At 46.2% G+C, this 25,935-nt stretch overlaps 1 protein-coding gene across 5 annotated transcripts in view; it reads right to left on the minus strand.

Annotated features, from left to right (window-relative positions):
• GDPD5 (glycerophosphodiester phosphodiesterase domain containing 5) overlaps positions 1-25,935 on the minus strand; it is a 208,004-nt gene that overhangs the window by 35,799 nt on the left and 146,270 nt on the right. For all 5 annotated transcript variants that reach the window (XM_061629055.1, XM_061629057.1, XM_061629053.1 and 2 more), the window contains 5 exons: positions 20,566-20,659; positions 17,499-17,558; positions 15,116-15,214; positions 11,526-11,619; positions 8,409-8,554 (listed from right to left, as the gene is read on the minus strand). In XM_061629055.1, the coding sequence (XP_061485039.1) occupies positions 8,409-8,554; positions 11,526-11,619; positions 15,116-15,214; positions 17,499-17,558; positions 20,566-20,659 (493 nt within the window). The remainder of the gene's footprint in view (positions 1-8,408; positions 8,555-11,525; positions 11,620-15,115; positions 15,215-17,498; positions 17,559-20,565; positions 20,660-25,935) is intronic.

A 25,935-nucleotide genomic window follows, 5' to 3' on the forward strand; every position in this document is an offset into this window, starting at 1 on the left:
TACACCATAAATGTATGCTTTGAGCAAGGCCGGCCCCAGACATGCCGGGGCCCTTGGGCACCAGCCTGCCCTGGGCCCCTCCACTCCCCTTCCGCGATCCGCGGAAGCAGACGCAGACCGCAAGACAGGAGCTTCCGCACCGCCTGCCATCCGCCCACTATCCCCCCTCTTCACCTACCTTCACGTTGTTTTTTGCGGCACGCACAGGTTTGCCATCAATCAAGATGGCGGCCGAGGTTTCAGCCCCTTAGGGAAACCTCGGCCGCCATCTTGATTGATGGCAAACCTGTGCACACCGCAAAAAACAATGGAAAGGTAGGTGGAGCGGGGGGATAGCGGGACGATGGCGGTCCGCGGATGCTTCCACGGATCGCGGGAGGGGGCCCTGTAGCTCCGGGGGCCCTCGGGCCAGTGCCCCACCTGGCTGCCCTTTAGAACCGGCCCTGGCTTTGAGGGTATGCTATGGGTGCTTTCAGACTGACATTATTTTGCAGGAGGGATTCAAGCACATACTGGTTTGCAAAATTAAGTAGATGAAAGCATTCTATCACCCTGGCACAACAAATCCACTTTTTTAAAAAAGGGCTTTTTACTGTTAGGAACGTGGCAAGAAAAAATACTGAAAAGTGTGAGATGCACAGATGATTAGCAGGAAGATGTAAAAACACCTTACAAACAAATCAGAACGAACGCCCAGCAGAGAATGGACATTAACCTCTCCGTCAGATTTGCACCCCATAAGATTTCAAAATGAAGGCTCAATAAACCAAATGAGTGCAGTAAACTAGATTGGATTCCTGTCTTTCAGTTGTCAAATAGCAACAACTAGCAACCATTTTCAGTCAAAAAATAAAAAGAGAGAACGTTATGAAAAAGAACGCTTGTGGAGGAAAATGCTTGTGCGCTTGGTTCTCGTACTGATCACAAATCTGGGGCCTGAACATATGCTCAGAGGCACCCTGGTCCTTAATTATGGCTGAGCCAACATTTTGCAACTGGTCAGAAGAACATAAGAAGAGCCTGCTGGATCAGGCCAGTGGCTCATCTAGTCCAGCATCCTGTTCTCACAGTGGCCAACCAGGTGCCTGGGGGAAGCCCACAAGCAGGACCCGAGTGCAAGAACACTCTCCCCTCCTGAGGCTTCCAGCAACTGGTTTTCAGAAGCATGCTGCCTCTGACTAGGGTGGCACAGCACAGCCATCATGGCTAGTAGCCATTGATAGCCCTGTCCTCCATGAATTTGTCTAATCTTCTTTTAAAGCCATCCAAGCTGGTGGCCATTACTGCATCTTGTGGGAGCAAATTCCATAGTTTAACTATGCGCTGAGTAAAGAAGTACTTCCTTTTGTCTGTCCTGAATCTTCCAACATTCAGCTTCTTTGAATGTCCACGAGTTCTAGTATTATGAGAGAGGGAGAAGAACTTTTCTCTATCCACTTTCACAATGCCATGCATAATTTTATACACTTCTATCATGTCTCCTCTGACCCGCCTTTTCTCTAAACTAAAAAGCCCCAAATGCTGCAACCTTTCCTCGTAAGGGAGTCGCTCCATCCCCTTGATCATTCTGGTTGCCCTCTTCTGAACCTTTTCCAACTCTATAATATCCTTTTTGAGATGAGGCGACCAGAACTGTACACAGTATTCCAAATGCGGCCGCACCATAGATTTATACAACGGCATGATGATATCGGCCGTTTTATTTTCAATACCTTTCCAAATGATCCCTAGCATGGAATTGCTAGGGATTGCTAGCGTCATCATTGCTGGGCCTCCAGGTTCTAGTAAAAAACAAAGCAGATCCTGCAAGCCTGAAATCTACCCATCCCTGGTCTAAAATAATGGATTGCAATTTAACAGATATTACAGAAAGTGGAAAGGAGGAAAGGGGAAGAAGGGGGGGAACAGGCAAATGCAGTGACCCACCATCACTGCGTGGGACAGTTTTGCAAGGCGAGAAACCAAAGGGGAGTTGGTCACAGCTGTGCCAATGGGAAGGGCTTCGCTGACTCACAATTGCCTCTGGATATAGCCAGAGGGGATGGTTGCTTATGGGGGCAACTCTGCAGAAGGAAGAGGAGCCAAATGGCAGGTGGTCCCAGCTATGCCAATTTTAATCCGTAAAATCCATGGGGGAAGTGATGACACTTAAATAAAAGCCCTAAATATTCCTTGGTGCATTTGGCCAATATGGAAACTGCTACAGAAGCAGCCAGACAGAAGGTATCACAACACTGTCCTGTGCCATGTACAAGATTCTAGTCTGGAGTTGCTAACCCAGCACCCCGACCCCACCCAGGCACCCAGAATCTGAGCTTTCACATAAAAATAAAAAGAGGAAGTCTCTAGCCCTCCTAATACATTGGTTATGCAGCAAAATGCGCAGATACCCTCCTAAGCGATTTCTGTGAAATGAGCCAGCCTGGCTGGTTCTGCCAGCCAGTGTTATTAGGCAATGCATGACATCAGAGCTGTGATTGATAATGCAGTTGTTTGGACACCAGGCAACAGGAATCCCTAGAGTCCTAAAGAGCTGCTGTTCCCCCCCGTCTTTAGTGCACTTTTCTGGCTTCTATTTTCTAGTAATAATGTTCATTCACATTTTGTTGTTGTTTTAATTTATGTATTCTGTATGCTTTTATAACTGTAAGCCATTTTGAGGCATTCTATGTAGTAAGCTAATAATAATAATAACAACAATATTTATTTATTTTATTTATTTAATTACATTTCTAGACCGCCCTATAGCAGAAAGCTCTCAGGGCGGTGTACAAGAAATAAGCATGACCTGCTGGTTATACCCATCGGAACAGTGCATCTCGGAACAATGCTGTTTGCAGCTCACTTCCTCCCGCATTAAAAGATTCGTTTTAAGAGTGACATTCAATATTGCTGGGTTTCCAAAGCACATGATAAACCACTAAAACAAGAACGGCTTGAAAGCAGCTTTGGGGACAGTATGTGTAAAAACCTTTTTATCCATGAAAAAGGAAGAGGCTTCAACAAAAAGCTAAAACAATGCAAGAAAGGATCAGAAAGCCTTTGAAACCTGGGGAGTGTGCTTTCTGGCTTAAAGGTGTCCTTAAAGACCTCCATTCCGGAAGGAGGGGATTTGCATTGTTTAAAAGGAAAACCAAACAATCTGTTAAGTTATGGATCAGAGTGGGGTGAGTTTCCTTCCAACCTGCTTGAGTACGGTAGAGCAGAACTGCATAGACGCTATGCTCAACATCAAAGGCCTTCCTCTGGGTGCCTACTCCGAGGGAAGCTCAGAGGGTGGCAACAAGGGAGAGGGCCTTCTCAGTGATGGCCCCCAAATTATGGAATGATCTGTCTGACGAGGTGCACCTGGCGCCAACACTGTTATCTTTTCGGCACCAGGTCAAGACTTTCCTCTTCTCCCAGGCATTTTAGCATGTGTTTAAATTGTTTTAAATGTTTAAATTGTTTTTAAATTGTTTTTAAAAGATGTGTTTTAAATTTGTATATCTGTTTTTAATGTTTTCAGTTACTGTAAACCGCCCAGAGAGCTTCGGCTATGGGGCAGTATATAAATACAATAAATAAATAAAGGCTCCTCTGATTTACCACCAATGTCAGCTCTGGAAACCATATTCTACTAGAGACAAGACAGAGGTGTAAGCAGTTCTGCATGGCATGGGGAAAGCGGACAGAGAAAAGTTTTTCTCCCTCTCTCGTAATAATAGAACTGGTGGACATCCAATGAAGCTGAATGACGGAAGGTTCAGGACAGACAAAAGAAAGGACTTCTTCACGCAGCACATAGCTAAACTGTGGAGTTCAGCACCAGGCAAGGTAGTGATGGCCACCAACATGGATAGCTTTGAAAAAGCATTAAACTAATTCAGAGGATTAGGCTATCAACAGTTACTAGGCATAATGGCTAAGTGCTCTCTCCCCTGTTGGAGGCAGTATTCCTCTGAATACCAGTTGCTGGGAGTCACACCTGAGGAGAGTTACTCCTGCACTCAGGTTCTGCTGATGTGCTTCCCACTGGGGTATCGGGTTGGACTAGGTAGGCCTTTGGCCTGATCCAGCAGGCTCTTCTTATGTTCTTATGGAAACCATATCCCCCAGGTCAGCATAGAAGGGACTGACCTCATATGCAGGTGAAATGACTGTGCTTAATAAGTTCAAGAGTTTCTGGGGTTTTTGCAGGGGGTTGGACCTGATGGCCTTATAGGCCCCTTCCAACTCTACTATTCTACAATTCTCTATGATTCTATACCAGCAATACAGGGCTAATTTGAGGATGGAGAAGCAGTTCGCAAACCCAAGAAAGAGAACATAAAAGGTAGATTGATCTGGCCCTCCATTCAGTTATCCACAGCCTCTTAGATGCCCACAAGAAGTTCTCAAACAAAGCATGAGCAGGCCCTGTTTGTAGTATTCAGATATATTGCCTCTGAATAGGGAGGATCTACTGAACTGTAGAAAACCTACGCAGTTAGCACACTGGCCTACTGGTCTTCAACTCAGGTTGCAGTCTGACCCTAAAGGAAGGTTGCAACAGCAGCTTATCACCATACAAAGATACAGCAAAAATAATAATAAGTGGGTATACACCTGCATGTCTGGGCTAAAAAGTGGGTCCTTAAGGCTGAAGGCTAATGAGATATGAAAACTGCTCCCCCATTTTATTTATTTATTTATTATTTGATTTACATCCTGCCCTTCCTCCCAGCAGGAGCCCAGGGTGGCAAACAAAAGCACTAAAAACACTTTAAAACATCATAAAAACAGACTTTAAAATACATTAAAATAAATCATATTTAAAAACTTTTTTAAAAAAAGATTTCAAGACATCTTTTTTTAAAAAAAGGTTAAAAACATATTCTTTAAAAAAAGGTTTGAAAACATATTAAAAAGCAATTCCGACACAGACGCAGACTGGGATAAGGTCTCAACTTAAAACCAATAATCTATAATAAACCAAGAACTAAAATCTGCTTGGCAGGCTGAAATCAAGCATATCAGGGAGAAGGTAAGAGAGTAGGGCTCAGTAAACACCATCCGTTTAAACCAAGTCCCCCCCCCCCCCAAAAAAATCCTGGGAACTAGTTTTTAAGGGTGCTGGGAACTATTGCTCTCTGTGTGTGGAAACTACAGTTTCCAGAATTCTTTAAATGTGCTTTAAATGAAATGGTGGGTGGTGGCTCCATGTCAGTGTCATAGTGGAATCTGCTCCAGGTTTCAGTCCAAACTTTCAAGGAACTGGCCATGGTGCTGAAGCACTTTGGTCAGCTCCTTGAAAGTTTAGACTAAAACTCAGAGCGGATTCCACTCCAACACTTACATGAAGCCACCACCCGCCACCGTTTTAATGTATGGTGTGTACGCAGCCTTCAAGTCCATCCTACTGTCATGCTGATTTTCTATGTGCAAGGCAGCTTTTATCGCGTCTTATAAACAGGTGGAGGTTTGCATGGCTGAACCCTCTGCCCTCTGAGAAAGAGTGGGATAAAAAGCAAAATAAGTAGTAATTACAAAAAATCAGTCCCCCACAAGCTGACCTCCTCCTCCCTCTTCATGCTGACCCCACATGCTCTGCCTCCCCCCACCCATCATACCTGTCAAGCCAGCTTCCTTCTCCTACAAATCCTGACCTCCTTAAGGCCCATCTACTTAAAGCCTTTCCTGAATGGCCTTAGGCTCACCTCACCTGCACTATCTTGGCCACCTGGGCTCTCCCCTCATTTGTTAGGGCCTGACCCTTCCCCCTCTCTGACTCCCACCTCTAGCCATCCCCTTCCTGGCTTATCCATCAATGCCGTGGGTCTCAACACGGCACCCGTGTCATGCAAATTGCTTGCAAACCCTCAATGCAGCGACTTACAGACTGGGGCTCTTAATCAGTCCAGCACAGAGGGACATCAGGAGCTGCTGTACAACAGGGTTGGGCCATTGAACCACGACACCCATCCCTACTTACTCTGACCAGCCACAGATCTCAAGGGTCTTGGGCAGGGCTCTTTGCCAAGATCCTTTTAACTGCAGATGCCAAGCACTAAAGCTGAGACCTGCTTCCTACATTCATAAAACTCTTCCAGATGACCTGTTTGATTGAGCATTCTCAACATCTGAACAGAGGTTATACAGTGTTACTGTTCAGGGAGCATTCATAACGATTTGTTTGTGTTTAGAGGTTACACGACATCACCCAACGTTGCTCTTATCCCACACTTTCCAGTGCATTTTCCCATGACTTTGGTTACACACACACAGACACACACAAATCTGGGTTTTTTGGAAGGGTGTTATTTGTATTGGCAGTAAAGCACCAACATATGTAACAAGTGTCCTGAACCAGTGGGGGGCAATAGACAGAAAGGCAATCTATTTTCCCTTCTCTATGATTTTCCTTCTCTATGATTCCTCCTCTCAAGTGTTTGTTGTTTTTGCAGGCTTTGCTCCTCCCCTTCCTCCCTTCTCTTCCTGTCTTTGTTCTCAGTCAGTGATGGCTCCCTGAGTGCAGGCCACATGGCTGCTTCAGCTTGGATGACTTTACCTCTTTCTAATAAAAAACTTTAAGTTTCTTTATTCCTTCAACAACCAGTTTAACCAACCAGTTATTTCTGAACTCCACTGATATCTATCTATCTATCTATCTATCTATCTATCTATCTATCTATCTATCTATCTATCTATCTATCTATCTATCCACACAAGTATATATATATATATATACACACACACACCTCTATAGTCATTAACATTTGCACAAATGCAGCATATCAATTTTAATTTCACAGCCTAAATTTGCCAGTATGTGTTTGATTCATACCTGCAGCATAGTGACCATCTTTGTTGTTATGTGCCTTCAAGTTGATCACGACTTATGGTGACCCTGTGAATCAGTGACCATCTAGAAACTGTCTTATTATTTATTGATTCATGTACCACATTTGCCAAAATCTCCCAGCTTTCAGTTCCTATTTTGCCCTCTCTACAAGAAAGACATTTGACCTCACAATTGAAAATATCTGGGATTCAATTACCCTAGCTTCAAGTTTCCACATTTATTTTGAGACTTCAATCTTTCCTTTCAAGGTGGAATAAAAAACTCTCACCCCCTCTGTTCCAAGGACTGAAACATCTTTAGATTTTTAATTAGGCAGTTTATTCCTTTCTGGCACCGCAACAGCTGCCAAAACAATTTCCTTTTCTGTGGCGCATATGTTCACTTTGAGCCAAAGATCAACAAGTATTAGTGTGCGAATTAGCTGCTCTTAACAGAAAGCCTTTGGCAGAAAGTATTAAAATAATGAGTTTCAAAAGTAAACACACTTGGCAGGAGAAAAAAGTAAAAAAGCAGGACCAGACATTTAAGAAATGACTTTTCTAAAAAAAACTAGGAGGGGAAATGTGCTGGAGAGAGACACTCTTTATAACAATGTTCCAACTGTCTACAAGAGCCTGGGCAGACAAATTTGCCTTCCCCTCCAGAACCACTTGATAGATGCCGGCAGGAATGGTACCGTCAGAAAACGGAGAGGGAGGTGAAGGGAACATGCAAGTGTTTTACCTGGGAAAATGCTCCAACTGGTAAGGCAGGTGTGGCCCTCCAGATGCTCTTAGGACTACAACTCCCATCACCCCTGACCATTAGCCATGAGGGCTGGAGATGATGGGAGTTGGAGTCCCACATCATCCAGAGGGCCACAGGTTCTCCATGCCTGCAGCGTGGAAAAGGCTCCCTCAATGCATGGCTTGGGAACACTGCTACATCACTGGGCAGCAGACCCAGAGCTTGGAAAAGTTACTTTTTTAAACTACAACTCCCATCAGTCCCAGCCAGCATGGCCACTGGATTGGGCTGATGGGAGTTGTAGTTCAAAAAAGTAACTTTTCCAAGCTCTGAACCAAATCTCACCCTCTGCCCTCTCCCCTATTTGCATCCCAGGAAATGCCACGCTCCAGCAAGGGTAAGATTGTTGTCACATTTCCGATTTGACAAGTGAAGCTCCACCAACCGGGAAAAAGGGGTGACAGCTCAAGAGGAAATACGTGCGAGGGAAAAGGAATGAAGCCATGGCACCTCAGAACAGGAACCAGAGGTAAAGACAGGATTCTCCCACCCTCCCAGCCACAGCCAAGCTCCTTCATTTTGGAGGTTTCACGTACTTGATTTGTTTATTTATGAAGGTTTCTTCCCGTAGCACTTTACCACCACACACCCACCCAAAAAAGCAGACCAAGACTGTCAGCCACCCTCTTCTCATCTCTCCTCTCTGGGAGCCAGCCTCCAAAGACAGCAGATGCAAAATATGGCCAGTCTTCAGCACACGGCAGCGTGCACAGGACCGCCGCCTCAAAGTTTTAAAGCCCACCGTCGAAAGACGCAGAGGGCGGGAGCGAAGCAAGAGAGGAATGAGATGGATACCTACCATGGGGGCTCCGCGGTGACCAATTATGGCAGGTTTGGGCCCGAGGTCCTTCTTCTGCATTATGCAAGGGGAGTAGATTGCGAGGGGGATGAGGTAAAGGGCAAGGACCACAGCAAAGTAGGCGCCGAACATCAGCATCTGGGAAGCTGAGAATGGACACAGACAGACAAGAGAAAGAACTGTTTCAAAGTAGGCTCCCGCCTTACTGTCTGTCCCAGATGGTTGGAGAGGGTTGGCAAAAAGGAGGAATAAGAGACTGGCCACTTTCCTGAGACGTTCAAGGAGCCCATACAGCAGCCTCCCCCAACCTAGGGCCCTCCAGATGTTTTCAACTATTACTTTTATCAGCCTCAGCCAGCACAGAAGCTAATGGGTACCACAGTCCCAAACATCTGAAGGGCACCAAGTTAGGGACGTCTGCCCTGCAGGCACTCCATGTTTGTGCGGCGTGATTCTGGATATGCAGAGCACCCACTTTTCTAGCTCTACAAAAACCAGAACCTCTTTATTAATTATTTTATCCACTCTGCTTCCTCTCTCTCTCTCATTCTCTCCAAGGAGTATCACCCACTCAACTCTTTCAAGGAATTGGCTTGTCAAAAATCATCAACGCAAGCTGCTAGTCTCCCTTATTCTTCAAGAGGTGGTTTCCTCCCTAGAAACTCCCAAAGTCAGATCTCTGAGCGGGAGGCAGATGCTTCTTGTCTCCAAAGCACATCCAGGTAAACACAGATGCATGGATGCACTAGGGGGCCACACCACACAAAGGCTGCCACTTCATACGGTATATTCGTAGTTTGAAGGACCCCTCTTGTATTTGTTTGTTCAGACAAAATCACTCCACTTAGCTTTTACATCAGTGGATGGAAAGCTCTTGTAGCGTAAAAAACCACGACCTGCAAGAGAACGGTCATGTTTGCACACAACATCAAGCCATAAAATTTGGTTTATGCTATGTGCCAATGCACACAGCCCGAGCACTCCCCGTTCACTATTCTCTTTCTGCGAGCGGGTAAGCAAATCACAGTGTTGACAGCACAGCGCAATGTGAATTTTTAGGGCTCACCCTGTTTTCTGTGATGTTGTGTAGGATGTTTTTAACCATGCATTTTAAGATTGTTGTAACCTGCCCTGGGACCTCTGGATGAAGAGCGGGTAATAAATTTAGCAGTAATAATAGTAATAATGTCGGAACCTGGGAATCATGGTTTGTTTTGTCCTACCAAAGCACAATCACTTGGCTGTTGTTACGTGCCTTCAAGTTGATGTTGACTTATGGCGACCCTATGAATCAGCGACCTCCAATAGCATCTGTTACAAACCACCCTGTTAAGAACATAAGAACATAAGAAGAGCCTGCTGGATCAGACCAGTGGCCCATCTAGTCCAGCATCCTGTTCTCACAGTGGCCAACCAGGTGCCTGGGGGAAGCCCACAAGCAGGACCCGAGTGCAAGAACACTCTCCCCTCCTGAGGCTTCCGGCAACTGGTTTTCAGAAGCATGCTGCCTCTGACTAGGGTGGCACAGCACAGCCATCATGGCTAGTAGCCATTGATAGCCCTGTCCTCCATGAATTTGTCTAATCTTCTTTTAAAGCCATCCAAGCTGGTGGCCATTACTGCATCTTGTGGGAGCAAATTCCATAGTTTAACTATGCACTGAGTAAAGAAGTACTTCCTTTGGTCTGTCCTGAAACTTCCAACATTCAGCTTCTTTGAATGTCCACGAGTTCTAGTATTATGTTCAGATCTTGTAAGTCACTAACCTGCCGTAAACCATGGTTTGCTGTCAGTGGCTCGTCCGTCTGCTCAAACAAAGGGGGGACTGAAATGGAAGAGCTTGTGCTGTGCCCACCAGTGCATAAACTCGTACGCCACACGGGTTACTATGGCTGCAATGCTAGCCTCACTTACCTGGGAGTCAGCCCCGCTGGATTCAATTGGAATCCAAGGAGATATTGTTAGGATTGTGCTGTAAACTGCTTATGGCAGAGAAGGGGAATCTGTGGCCCTCCGGATGTTGCTGGGCTGCAGTCCCCATCGCCCGTGGCCATTTGTCATGCTGGCCAGGGTTGATGGGAGCTGGAGACCTACACCACCTGGAGGTTCCTCATCCCTGGTTTATGACTTTACATAAAAACATTATGGTTTAGCTTTATGTGCGAACACGGTCAATGTTGCAGAATATCATCACTTCTCAACAGGAGTACTCCAGTTCAGGGTCCCTGTCTGTCATCTGGCTGTGCCCTCAAGCTTTCATTTGCCAGAGGGGGGCAGGGGGAAGACTTCTTGCACTTCTACAAACCTTGGAATTCCCCAAGCATGCCGGTACCTCAGAGGGCCTATTTTGGCTCCAACACTGTCAGCACTCCCCACTCGAATATGCTCTTAGAGGAAGCGACAAAGGGCCACAGCTCAGGGGTAGAGCATCTGGCCTTACATGCAGAAAGACCCGGGTTGAATCCTCAGCATCTCCAGGTAGGGCTGGGAAGAGACTCCTTGCCTGAAACCAGGAGGGCCGCTGCCAGTCAGTGTAGACAATACTGAGCTAGATGGACTGATGCCCTGACTCAGTATAAGGCAGCTTCCTAAGATATAGCCAGGTGGGCTACAATTTTCAGCACTGAATAGTAGTTTACAGGGATGGGGGGGCACTCAGAGAATGTTTCTTGGTATGAGATAAATTCATTGGGCACAGAATTCGGCATACTGTGAATCTCAGCATCTTCTTTTTTTAAAAAAAAAGTCCTAGTGACTACAGAGGTGAAAGCAAGCACCACGTGGGCAAAGCCTGGTAAAATCTCAGGGATGCTGCCAATGACTCATTCCAATCTCCTTATCATGGTTAGGGAGCAGATTGCAGGCTTACAGACTGTTTTTCTCCCTCAAAGGTGAAATCTCCCCTCCTGTCTCAGTGCTAACCATGGTGTAGCCACACCTACAGCAGGAAAACAGTAAACTATGATTAGCTTTAACCAGGATTCGCCATCCAGGATTCAAAGCCTGGGTTAAGCCGCACCCACCCCAACACACAGAAGCGACAGCAGCCAAAGTCACGGATCCGCCTCTGTTGAGTTCTTGCTCTCGAAGATAAGGAAGAAACAAGCGAGTACTCACTGGCTCTTTCGGCTCTTGCAAACTGCCCCGAGACCAGCCAAGACAGCGCTGTGACAGCCACAAGGGCTCCTATGTGCAGAAAAGGAGCTGTTGCCTGGGGGAGGAAAAGAGAGCAAGAAATGGTTGAACAGAAATGTATTTACTGTATCAGCCAACGGTAACAGGAGAAAAAGAGTGAGACGGAAAAAGCAAAGCAAAAAAAAATTAGTTCAGCATAGGAGGGCCTGGTGCTCACAAAAAATGGTGCATCACAAAAAAAACCTGATTAGACCAGCCTGCCCTAACCTGATGACCTACGGCTGCTTTGGACTACACCTCCCATCAGCCCTGGCCAGCAGAGCCTCCCCCCAGCTTGGTGCCTTCCAACTGCTTTGGACTACAACTCCCATCAGCCCCAGCCAGCACTGGCTGGGGCTGATGGGAGTTGTAGTCCAAAACAGCTGGAAGGCACCAGGCTAGGGAAGGCTGAAACAGATGATATAAAGACTCCTGTGAGCTGAGAGTACCAGCCGCAAAGCAGACTGCCCTTCAAGTATCTGAAGGGCCATCAAGGGGAAGATGGAGCGGGCCTGCTTTCTGGTCACTCCACAGGTTTAGCGCCAAAGAGGTGGGGAATGGCAAAGAAGCAGACGGCAGCTGAACATCAGCAGAAAAGTCTCAATGGCAACAGCTGCTTAACAGTCAGATAGACTGCCTCAGGCAGTGGCGGCTGGTGGCTCCATGTCAGTGAGACAGTGGAATCCATTCCACGTCTTAGTCCAAACTTTCAAGGAGCTGTCCAAGGTGCTGAACTTAGATTTCAGCCCCTTGGACACCTCCCTGAAACTTCGGACTAAAACCTGGAGCGGATTCTACTGCCCCACTGACATGGACCCACCAGGCACCACTGGCCTGAGGAGGTGCTTTGTTCTCCTTTGGTGGATGAATTTAAGCAGATGCTAGATGGTCATCTGTCAGGGATGCTAGAGAGCTGCAATGAGCAAGGGGTTGGACTGGATGACCTCCAAAGCCCTTTCCCACTCTGGATTTGCCTTTCTCTGTCCAGGTATAGCAGCGGGTAGATTTTCTGTCATGCCCCTGTGGCCTGAAAACCGAAACTGTGTATAAATTATACACTGAAATCACGCTGAAAGCACACATCTTCCTAGGAACTGTAGCTTGTTAAGGGTGCTAGGAACTGTAACTCTCTGTGAGGGAAGCCATGCGCTTTAAATATATTGTGGGTATGCAGCCCCAACCACTCCTGATGCAGAGATGCCGTTCATTTCCAACTCAATTCTACTCAGAGCAGACCCAGTTAATGGACCTGACACAGTCTGCTCTAGAGGAAGCATGGCCAGAACAGTGACTCACGCAGAAACGGGAAGGGAACTCTCCTGACTGGGTAGCTTTTTAAAAGGCTCCAAAAGGAAAGCAAAACTTTTCAATGTCCCAATTAAATGCACATTTCCTATTTTACTATTTGGGGGGGGGAGTTACGCCCCAGGTTTTTGGAAGTTTGCGACACAGTGTTCAATAGGTATAAGAAGAGTCTTGGCGCTGGATCAGGCCAAAGGGGGCCCATCTAGTCCAGCATCCTGTCCTCACAGTGGCCCCAAAGGAATGCTCAAAAGCCAGACCTGAGTGCAAGAGCCCTCTCCCCTCCTGCGGTTTCCAGCAAATAGCAGTCAGAAGAACAGTGCCTCTGACATCAAGGCCACCAAGCCATCACCAGCCGCTCCTCACGGCCATTCTTTGTCTGTTGGGGCCACTGTGGGCACTCTCATCCCAGCCCGCTGGTCTTCCTCATGGCGATGTCCAATTTGGAGAAAGAAAAGCACCTTCAAAGTCATGAAAGGCAAGAGCTCAAGTGGGCCCCGTTCAGACATAAGAGTCGCCCGGCATGCCACAAAAACCATGCGGCGCAGAGCATTGCCACGACGGTGGCAGCCTGAAAGGATGCGGCAGGCGAGGTCGCCGCTGAAAACTTCGTCATCCTCAAAAATGCATCACAAAGCCGACACAGGCAGCAGAGTGCGCACAAATGACCAGGCAAGGGCCGTACTTCAGTAGTGGAGCACATGGCTGGCATGCAGATCCAACCCCTGGCATCTCCAGATAGGGGTGGCACAGACTCCCTGCCTGAAACCTTAGAGGGCAACTGCCAGTAAGTGTTCTGACTCAGGCAGCTCTCCTCTGTCCCCAGACCAGCAAGCTCAAAGTCAAGCCTCTGGGACATTCATAAAGTGGGGCCGGGCATCCTTGCACCTGCTTGAGAATATAATGAGAGGCCTATCCTTCCTTCTCTCTGAAGAACCCATTAAGAAACGTGAACGGTGGGTGGGTGGGAAACGAGTGACCTCTACTCAAGAGTTCTCAGCACTCTTACCAAGCTTTGTCCTCCGGGGATTCTCTGGGGAAAGTCATGAATGAGGAAAGTTGTATAAAACAGACATGAGGCTGTAGCACTGATAGGCCCTCTGGAAACTAATGGTTGCCAATGAACCTGTCCCTCCATTCATCGAGGGCCACTTCCAAGCCATCACAATTAAAGCACACGCCTTCTCCCAAAGAATTCTGATAACTGATGCTTGGAATTGCAACTGATGCTTTGGGGTAAAACTACAGTTCCCTGGATTCTTCGGAGGAAGCCTTGTGCTTTGATGATGATGATATTTTTAAGATGCTTTAATACGTTTTTAAAGATGTTTTGTTTTAATATGTTTTAAAGTCTTTTGTTTTTAAGATGTTTTGGGGTGTTTGTAGTGTTTTCATTTGCCGCCCTGGGCTCCTTCTGGCAGGAAGGGCAGGATATAAATTTAATTAAATAAATAAGTAACAGTTATTATTTATTAAATATAAATCCCACCCTTCCTCCCAAAGTGAGCCCAGTCTTTAAAGATATGGGGTGGATGTGACCAAGACTCCTCTTTGCTTTGCTTTTCGTTCGTGTTCCTCACTATACCCTGTACCAATGAGTTCCACAGGGCGAAGGGACACAGTGTGATCGCAATATTACCCTTTTTGTTTATCTAAAACTCCTTTCCTATCATTTTCAGGGGATGTATTTGCAAGAGTGACTTCCCAACTTACTGTGCTCCCAGGCACTCATCAAATGTTACTGCTATTCCCACCACAAAAAGAAAGAACCCTCTGATTGGTTCCTCTCCACCAAGCCAGAGGTCGCTAACTTTTCAGCGCAAGGGCCGCATTCCCTTCTCAGCAACCTTCCGGGGCAGCAGCAGATGGAGCAAGAGGCAAAACGTGGGTGGGCGAAAGTCAGAAGAGGACGGAACAATGGATGCGACTCTGAACTTCGTAGAGAAGCTACATTCCTACTGGGAGGAAGGGCGGGCTATAAATTAAATCAAATCAATCAATCAATAAACAAATAATTCCAGCCACACAGCGGGCTCTCTCCCAACAACTCTCCATCCTCTGTCCAGGCAAGCAGGAGGCACGGACAGCGTTCAAGGGCACCCTCCAGCCAGGCAAAAGCTCTTGAGGAGGGAGCACAGCAAGGCCAGTGAGGGGCGTGGCCTAGGGACAGTCTCAAGGGCCAGATCCGGAGGACTGGAGGGCCACATCTGGCCCGACGCTAAGGCACTTACTTGCAATGATATGACAACCATTTCCCACTCATCATCCCACAGCTGGGCTACGGAGCACATGGTGACAACCGTCGTTATCAAGGTTGTTATCAATCCAACCTGCCGGGGAAGAAGATCAGAGACTTCGTTACATTTATTTCCCTGGCGCGTTCAAGTCAGCTCGTCTGGATTTCAGCTTTGGAGTCCCTCAGAATCAAAAAGCTCAGGAGGCCCCTTTGTATCCAGTTGTCGAGCCAGTGTGGAAAGCATGGGATGACCCTACCTGTCTCTCCTCCTGCAGGGGCTCCAAGGCCCTGATTATTGAAATAAGCAACGACCAAAGAGAGGCTTCTCATCTTTAAATAAACCAGGGCTTAAACCGGCCTTCCCCAAGCTGGTGCTCTTCAAATGTTTAGGACTACAACTCCCATCAGCGCCAGCCAACACGGCCTATTGGGAAGGGTGATAGGAACTATGGTCCAAGATTAGAACACCAGAAGATCAGGCCAGTACCCCATCGAGTCCAGAATCCTGTTCTCGGTGGCCAACCAGATGCCACAATGAAATGCAACTGCGTTCTTCTTGTTGCGATTCCCAGCAAATGGTATTTAGAGGCACACTGCCCCAACAGTAAACCTAGATACTATGGCTAGTAGCCATTGATAGCCTTATCCTCCATGAATTTGTCTAAGTCCCTTTTAAACTTTGTATGGTTTTTAAAACTGTATATTTGTTTTTAATGTTCAGTGTTTTTAATTTTTGTAAACCACCCAGACAGCTCTGGCTACGGGGCAGTACATAAATGTAATAAAGAAATAAATAAAATAAATACATCCAAGAGGGTGGCCATCATCTATATCTTGGGGAACAATGTTTAACGTGCTATGTAAAGTCCTTCCATTTTGTCTGTCCTGAATCTTCCAACGTTTGGCCTCACTGGCTGACTCTGGGTTCTAATATTACGAACGTGAAAAGCCTCTCTCTATCCACTTTCTCCACACAGTCCATAATTTTATACACCTTAACCATGTTGCCTCTTTCTCGAAACTAAAAAAAACCCAACCCAAATGTTGTAGGGGAGTCACTCTGTCCCCTTGATCATTTTGGTTGCCCTTTTCTGAACCTTTTCCAGCTCTGCCAATAGCCCTTTTGAGGCGAGGTGACCAGAACTACGCACAGCTTCCTGGATTGTAGCCAGCCAGTCCTCAGCAGAACAAACCTGATTTTTTGCAAATTAAATTCATAGCCAAGCAAGGCAAGACACGACCGTATTTTAAAACGAAGGCTATATTCAAGCCAGAATTCCGTCTATCTTGCTCCTGTTTAAAAAGAGGGAGGGGAGACAGACTGATGGAATTACCCCTTTTAAAAAAAGAAAACAGGAGGAGGAGATTAATCCCCAGAACTGACCGATGCAGAAGAGTTTAAAAAGAGTGGAATAGCAAGACACTGATAATAAGTTTCAGAGCAGAGGCATAACCTAATTATCCACTGGATTTCAATTGCAGAAAGGAGATAGCAGCAAAAAAAAACCCCTTTGGAACATTTCCCCCCACTTCCTCCCGTCACTCGGCCGCAGCCGCCTGCGCTGTCCCTTTATCTCATCTGCCGCTGAGATCGGGGTTCCTTTTGTAAAGCCAAGGCCCTTTCATTTGGAGAGGCGCGAATCGGAAGCAGGAAAGCACGAGTCAGACAGGAAAAAACAAAAAATGGCGGGACTGCAGGCAGCAGAAGACTTGACGCGATCCACACCCCGCTGAAACGGACAGGAGCTCTGCAAGACCACAGCTTCATGGCTGCTCAGTTCTTGCAACCCAGGGATGCAGAGCCTTTTTACAGCCGGAGGGCCACATTCCCTAGTGGGCAGCTTTCCGGAGGCCACATGCCAGTGGTGGGTGGGGGAGAGAGGCAACCACATCAGCAGGCCAAGGGATGCGACTTTTAGCTTCGCAGTCCAGGCAACATCCCAGCCATGCAAAAGTCAACAACAGTTTCTGCATCCCCCGCACCCCACATATGCACCTCTCCTGATCCTCCATCCGAGCAAGCAAGAGGGACGATCACAGTTCAAGAGCACATTCCAGCCACTCAAAAGCACTCAAGGAGGGGGCGGATCACGGCCAGTGGGGGGGCATAGCCTGAGGACAGTCCTGAGGGCCGGACGTAGAGGCCTGGAGGGCCGCATTTGCTGGGCTTCCCCATCCCGTTGTAACCTCTGCTCACAAATATTTCACCAAGTCTGGAAAAGGCAGCCCCTCACCACTTCAACAGCTGTCAACAGCAGCTGTTAACACAGCGGGCCACCCCACTGTGTTCAATGGGGCTTCTGCACAGGACTGCAACCTCCATCTCTCTTGCTCTGCCCCACTGCCCTGCAGTCTCTGCGCATCGAGCAGTGACTTACCTTGTGGATCCAGTGCAGGTTCATTTGCTGTCCTACAGCTATGTGACACAGTGCTAAAATCTGAAAGGACAACCAAGATTGGAGGAGGGGGAGAGAGAGTAAAAGCTGATTAGGAACACAGGAGGCGGATTTGTACTGAGTCAGGCCACTGGTCCATCTAGCTCAGTATTGTCTACACTGACTGGCAGCGGCTCTCCAGGGCTTCAGGCAGGGGACGTTGTCCGTTCTAGGGTGGGAGTCCCCAAAGTGTGCTCATTAGCCCACCCCTGGTCCGTGAGCTTCATTCAGGTGGTCCGCAGCATGTCCGCATTAAACATTAATAGCGTTTTTTTCACTGCATTTTGATTGCTTCTTTCATTTCTCAGACTGAATTTTATCATATTGCAATTTGAATTCTACGGAACTCAGATTGTAACCCAATAAAATGCAACAGATAGAAAAAAAGAAGCGAAAATGCGGTTAAACGTCATACAGCATCTAGCACAGTGCATTGCAATGGCTACAAAAGGCAGAAAAATCTTTAAGAGGCCAAGACCGCAGCAGTTTTCAAGTGGTCGGGGGGGGGGAGTTTGGGAACTACTGCTTTAGGGCTGCATGGGGAACCCCAAGGAAGGTTTGACTGGACATGCTTGGGTTGACGCCCCAAGGAATAACGCTGACAAAACATCACTGTTGCTATTCACCCAGCGGAGCTGAAGAGGCCTTTGACTTGATGTCAGTGGCTGAACTCCATAATAAGGGGAAGGCACTGTTGCTCTTCTTTAAGAAGAGAGCATCACTTTAAAAAGATATTTTTGCTTATGTCTCAGCTCATGAAGAAACAAGTTCAACTCACTGAAGCCCCTGTCCCAAAATGGCTTGCTGCCTAGGGCAGGAGCGGGCAACTTTTTTTCCTATCAACGGCTGTATTTCCTCAGGAGTAATCTGGCAGGGGCAACACGCCAAATGCCAGCAAGGCTGAAGCCAGTGGTGAACAGGTCCAGAGCCAGAACTGAGCAAGCCATCCCTCTTCCCTCTCTTAGGAACACACATCAGACTAAGGCAACATTCACACCATACACTCATTCCACTATTATTCCAGTTTAAACAGTCATGGCTTCCCTTAAAGAATTCTAGGAAGTGTCATTTGTGAAAGGTGCTGAGAGTTGTTAGGAGACCCCTCTTCTCCTCACAGAGCTACAGTCCCCAGGGTTCTCTGGGAAGAGGGTCTGACTGTCAAACCACTCAGGGAATTGCAGCTCTGTGAGGGGAACAGAAGTCTCACAAGATCTTACAAGATCTGAACAGGGTGGTTCACGACAGATGCTATTGGAGGTCGCTAATTTATGGGGTCGCCATAAGTAGTGATTGACTTGAAGGCACATAACAACAAACACTCAACACCCTTCAAAAATGACACTTCCCAGGATTCTTTGGGGGGAAACCATGACTGTTTAAAGTGGTATAACAGTGGAATAAATGTATTGTGTGAATGTGATCTAGTTCAGGAGTAGCCAACTTGATGCGCGTCAGATGTTATGGACTACAGTTCCCATCATTCCTGCCCATTGGCCACAGTGGCTGGGGCTGCTAGGAGTTGTAGTCCCAAACATCTGGAGAGCACCACATTGGCTACTCCAATCTAGTTCATTATCCAGGATTTCAGATGCAGGGGATCTCCGCCAGACCCACTCTACTCGTTCTACTCATTCTTTCAACTCATTTGAAATGTGGTGTTGGAGAAGAGCTTTGCAGATACCGTGGACTGCGAAAAAGACAAATAATTGGGTGTTAGAACAAATCAAACCAGAACTATCACTAGAAGCTAAAATGATGAAACTGAGGTTATCATACTTTGGACACATCATGAGAAGACAGGATTCACTAGAAAAGGCAATAATGCTGGGAAAAACAGAAGGGAGTAGAAAAAGAGGAAGACCAAACAAGAGATGGATTGATTCCATAAAGGAAGCCACAGACCTGGACTTACAAGATCTGAACAGGGTGGTTCATGACAGATGCTACTGGAGGTTGCTGATCCATAGGGTCGCCATAAGTCGTAATCAACTTGAAGGCACATAACAACAACAACGAGTGAATTCTGTCTTCTCATGATGTGTCCAAAGTATGATAACCTCGGTTTCATCATTTTAGCTTCTAGTTATAGTTCTGGTTTAATTTGTTCTAACACCCAGTTATTGGTCTTTTTTGCAGTCCGTGGTATGCGCAAAGCTCTCCTCCAGCACCACATTTCAAAGGAGTTGATTTTTCTCTTATCCGCTTTTTTCACTGTCCAACTTTCACATTCATACATAGAGATGGGGAATACCATGGTCTGAATGATCCTGACTTTAGTGTTCAGTGATACATCTTTGCATTTGAGGACCTTTTCTAGTTCACTCACAGCTGCCCTCCCCAGTCCTAGCCTTCTTATTTATTTATTTATTATTTGGTTTATATCCCGCCCTTCCTCCGAGCAGGAGCCTAGGGCAGCAAACAGAAACACTAAAAACATTTAAAACATCATAAAAACAGACCTTAAAATACATTAAAACAAAAGGTGAAAAACATTTTTTTAAAAAAGCTTTAAAAACATCTTTTAGGGGTAAAAGATATTATTAAAAAAAAAACATTATTCTGATTTCTTGACTATTGTCTTCATTTTGGTTAATGACTGTGCCAAGGTATTGATAATCCTTGACAAGTTCAATGTCCTTGTTGTCAACTTTAAAGTTATTTAAATCTTCTGTTGTCATTACGTTAGTCTTCTTGACGTTCAGCTGTAGTCCTGCTTTTGTGCTTTCCTCTACATGGAGATATTGCGGGTTGAACCCGAGATCTGCTGCATGCAGTGCAGACGCTCTTTCACTGAGCTATGGCCTTTGCCTCTCTCTTTCTGCCAACCGATCACTTCCAGAAGGGGTGAGGGGAGCTTTTGAAATTAGCCCAAAGGCCACTGATTGCCCCCTCCCCCTGCTGCAGAGCCTTAAGTCAACTGAACAGCCTCACAAGGGACAACACACAACACTTGTATGCTTAACAAACAAAAAATCATTTTGTCTGGATTTGTGGTGGGTTGAAAACTTACCAATAATGCTGTGATATACATGAAGCCAGCAGCAGTTGTAACAAGTATTGGAATGGACCAGTCACTCCAATATCCCATCCTATTATATAAAAACCTGAAAGGATCCAAAGAGGGAACAAAAGATGGATTAGATACAGGCACCAAATGCTCTTGGAACTCAGCTAGGAAAAACTGGGGTTAAACCGCTTTTCACTCTCAGGGGCGTGTGAGCTTCAGTCAGGTGGTCCGCAGGCATGTCCACATTAAATATTCACTTTGATGTTTAATTGTATTTTCTGTAATTGTATTTGTATTTAATTGCACTGATTTTAATTGCATTATTTAATTATTTATTTATCTATTGCATTTGTATACCGCCCCATAGCCGAAGCTCTCTGGGCGGTTTACAACAATTAAAATTACAACAATTAAAAACATTAAAAACAAATACACAAATTTCAAAACACATTTTTAAAAAGCCATTTAGAAACACATGCTAAAATGCTTGGGAGAAGAGGAAAGTCTTGACCTGGCGCCAAAAAGATAATAGTGTTGGCGCCAGGCGCACCTTGTCAAAAAAATCATTCCATAATTTGGGGGCCACCACTGAGAAGGCCCTCTCCCTTGCATTGTATTTTGCCATTGGAATCTGAACACACACTGTAACACAGTGAAACACCATATAAGAAATAAAGAAAAATAAGATTAAAATCATCCAGCACACAGCATTACAATTAGTACAACAAGCAGAAAAATCCCATCTGCAATTCTGGTCTTGGGGGAACTGCTGGTGCACCCTGACTGGCATCAGCTCTGCAAGGTCTCAGACAGGGATCTCAGCCTTACCTGGAGATGCCATTTGTGACTGAACCTGGGGCCTTAGGAACATGAAAAGAGCCTGCTGGACCTGTTCTCACAGTGCCCAACCAGGTGCTCATGACTCGCAAGCAAGACGTGAGTGCAAAGAGGTCTCTCCCCTCCTGCAGCTACTGGCAACTGGTATTCAGAATAGGGTTGCCGGGTTCAGGGCCTGAGACTGATCCTGTATCTTTAGGAGAAGAGAAAGTCAGCCAAGTGCAGGTGTTCTTGCAACACTGTAATGGGAAAAACCACAAGGTGGAATTCTCCCTCCCCCCTGCACAACTTTTAAAGATCCTCTTGGAGGCCTGGCCTGGCAACCAAGAGGTCTTCTGTATCTTTAAAAGTTCTGCAGGGGTAAGGAAGAATTCCACCTTGTGGTTTTTCTCATTACGGGGTTACAAGAACACCTGCACTTGGCTGACTTTCTCTTGTCCTAAAGATACAGGATCAGTCTCAGGCCAGGAACCTGGCAACCCTACTCACAAGAGCCACGCACAACTGTCCCGAAAAATTGGTGCCACAAGCCCGGCCCCCCTCCTTCCCCAGCCCAGACTGAAAATGTCAAAATTTGCATTTAAATAGAGACACACTTCCTAATAAAGCTCACTAAACCCAAGGTTAATCAAAGAGACAGGGAGAGACCTCAGACAGCCTCTGTGTCAGGATCAAATCGAACCCCTGAAGAGGCAAGTGGGGAAAGTGAATTCAGACACCAGAAGTCAAGGGGAAAAGAGAGCGCTGTGCCCTGCAATGAAGCCAATAAACCCCAGGCAAGAAGCCAGTCGTGTGGGACAACTTGGCCAGGAGGACACAGCGGCAGAGGAAGTGGTGAGGATGTCACAGCACAGAGTTCTGGTCGCCTCATCTCAAAAAGGATATTATAGAGTTGGAAAAGGTTCAGAAGAGGGCAACCAGAATGATCAAGGGGATGGAGCGACTCCCTTACGAGGAAAGGTTGCAGCATTTGGGGCTTTTTAGTTTAGAGAAAAGGCGGGTCAGAGGAGACATGATAGAAGTGTATAAAATTATGCATGGCATTGAGAAAGTGGATAGAGAAAAGTTCTTCTCCCTCTCTCATAATACTAGAACTCGTGGACATTCAAAGAAGCTGAATGTTGGAAGATTCAGGACAGACAAAAGGAAGTACTTCTTTACTCAGCGTATAGTTAAACTATGGAATTTGCTCCCACAAGATGCAGTAATGGCCACCAGCTTGGATGGCTTTAAAAGAAGATTAGACAAATTCATGGAGGACAGGGCTATCAATGGCTACTAGCCATGATGGCTGTGCTCTGCCACCCTAGTCAGAGGCAGCATGCTTCTGAAAACCAGTTGCCGGAAGCCCCAGGAGGGGAGAGTGTTCTTGCACTCGGGTCCTGCTTGCGGGCTTCCCCCAGGCACCTGGTTGGCCACTGTGAGAACAGGATGTTGGACTAGATGGGCCACTGGCCTGATCCAGCAGGCTCTTCTTATGTTCTTATGTTCTTATGAGTTGTGGCTTGCACTGATGAGGTCACAGGTGCCAAGGACTGTACTGCTTCCGACCTCAACATCATCTTTTGTAATCATGCCACGGCCAATTTACGACACACCATTCTCTGTGTCAACTGATGACACAAAGGTATTGTCTGGTGGAAGGACAGGCAAAGAATATGTTGTGGCTGCAAGCTTAATCCGTGTGCTTTTTGCAGGAAAGATCCCCAAGCAAAATAAGGGTGGGGATGAAAGATGTCAAATTGACCTTTGGCTCAAATCCAAACTCATCGAGAACCCACCAAGCAGACTTCAGCCTTGCATTTGTAATTGGCGTTTGCAATTGACCTACCTTTCAAGACTGTTGTAGGGATTACTGAGATAGCATATACAAAGCCTGCTAATTACTGAAAACATTAGATAAATGGCAAGCTTTATTAAGCAGAAAAGTATTCCACCACTTCTGGAAGACTGTCTAGATTTGGATTCAACTTTTCTTCAAGAAACTGCCTTATCCAAAGTCAGGTCCGTCCAGCTCAGTCTACACTGACTGGCAGCAGCGATTCAGACATGGGACATTCCCAGCACTACCTGGAGAGGTTGGGGATTGAACTGGGACCTTCTGCTTGCCAAACAGACGCTCCACCACACTGAGCTATCATGGCCCCTTTTCTTCATCAATCATCCCAGTGTTAACATAGAAGTGCACTTTCTGTGCTTCTCAGCAATTTTGCTTGCCTCTTTTCCTCCCCTCCCCACTTTTCTGTGTTTTTTCCTTTCCAAGTTAACTCTTGGGGGCTAAAGAAGAGCATGATGAGGTAGTCAGATGCAGCCTTAAAGACACCTCACAAAAAAGAATGCTGAAACTGATGGAAGCAAGCTATAACCTTCTGTGCTCTCCTTATTTTTCTCCAGAGATTTACCTCAAGTGCATTAAATGGAAAGTGGTTTGAAGCTGATAAGCCAAAGGCAAAACAGCACAAACCCAGATTTTGTTGCACCTGCAGGATTTCATTAAAATGCTCGTGCATTTTTCTAAACACATCTTTTCCTCAGGCCTCATAATTTTACACAAAGCTGAAAACTGAAAAAAAATCCACTTTTAATATTACCTATATCTTTCCCTGCTCACTTAGGGAAATGTACTACAAGGAGCTTCAACCCTGGCCTCTTCCCAGAGCGCTGCTTTGCTGCAAGACCCACCTTAGCAATCAATACCTTGCTTAGTTTTAAAAAAAGGGAAAAAAGGATATTGGAATTGTCGTTGATCACAAGCTGAATATGAGCAAAAAAGGCAAATGCTATATTAGGCTGCATTAACAGAAGTATAGTTTCCAAATCGTGTGAAGTACTCGTTCTCCTCTATTCAGCACTGGTTAGGCCTCATCTTGAATACTGCGTCCAGTTCTGGTCGCACTTCAAGAAGGATGCAGACAAACTGGAACGGATTCAGAGGAGGGCAACAAAGATGATCAGGGGACTGGAAACAAAGCCCTATGAGGAGAAACTGAAAGAACTGGGCACGTTTAGCCTGAAGAAGAGAAGACTGAGGGGGATATGATATCACTCTTCAAGTACATGAAAGGTTGTCACACAGAGGAGGGCCGGGATCTCTTCTTGATCGTCCCAGAGTGCAGGACACGGAATAATGGGCTCAAGTTGCAGGAAGCCAGATTTCGACTGGATATCAGGAAAAATTTCCTAACTGTTAGAGCCATATGACTATGGAACCAATGACCTAGAGAGGTAGTGGGCTCTCTGACACTGGAGGCCTTCAAGAGGCAGCTGGACAGCCATCTGTCGGGAATGCTTTGATTTGGATTCCTGCATTGAGCAGGGGGTTGGACTCGATGGCCTTGTAGGCCCCTGCCAACTCTGCTATTCTATGATTTCTATGAAAAAGGATAGCAAACCTGCATCTCAAGAGGTTGCATAAGCTGGACCAACACAACAATATTTTATCAGATTAAACAGAAAGAATGAAAGTGCCCGTAAAAGCTAATGTAGGTGGCAGAGATCAGCTGTGGCTCACCAATGAAGATCACCCAGACTAGATATACTACTACAACTACTACTACCAACAACAACAACAACAACTAATTAAAATATAATCCTTGTTATTAATAATTAATAACTACTGGGTGGTGACCAACTAACTCGTTCTGTCAGCGGAAGGATTTCTGCTCATGCAATGGTACTCCCTCCCCTTTCTCTACTTTCCCTGCAAGCCCCCCTAAATCTGTTCTGACGGTTCCCCAACCCTCCAGAGCAGATTTGGGAGGTCACGGAGTGCATGCAGAGAAAAGAGGAAAGTTCTATTGCACAAGTGGAAATCCTTGCGAGAACGGAACAAGTTAGTTGGATGCCACCCAGTAATCATTAATATTTTTATTATTATTATTATTATTATCTTCATGCCACCCTTCTTCAAAGACCCCAGGATAGGTTACAACATCATACAGGATACAGTATGTAATTAAAAACAGTTAATGCAAAATATCAACTTCAGTAAAAACTACATTCCATCTGTCCCGCCTACGGGACCAGTCGGCATCTCCAAGAATACTCAGGACACCTTCAAAAGGTTGGTGGGAAGAGGGATTTTTTTTTTTAACCTGGGGCTGACATTGATACTGTATGTATCACTCTGTCCAGCTCACCCAAGTGTCACAATCTACTGTGACCAAGGGAGAGAACCTCGTATGTGGCTCTGCAATTGTGGGGAGATTGGGAGGGTTTGGAGAGAAGACAAAGCAAGACCCTGCCTTAAGCACTGGAGACACCAGGAGGAGATCCCCACACGGCACTTCTGACCAGAGTCCCCCAAATGCACCCCTTTCTGCTGAATGAGCAGATGGGTGTAATTCATTCCTATGCAGAAAAACAAAACCACTGGGCATTGGGGAGAAGGTTGCAATGGGGCCAAAACCTGCCTGCCATTCAGCTGTCTCGACCATTAGGGGCCCCCATGAAGAAAGCAGTCTCCCCAATATATGGCTCTGCAATATATGGCCCTGTGTATCCTGACAACTGTAATGATGGGCATCCTGCTAGTCT

This window comes from Rhineura floridana, chromosome 5 (assembly GCF_030035675.1).
Source record: "Rhineura floridana isolate rRhiFlo1 chromosome 5, rRhiFlo1.hap2, whole genome shotgun sequence".
In the NCBI taxonomy this organism is placed as follows: Eukaryota; Metazoa; Chordata; class Lepidosauria; order Squamata; family Rhineuridae; genus Rhineura; species Rhineura floridana.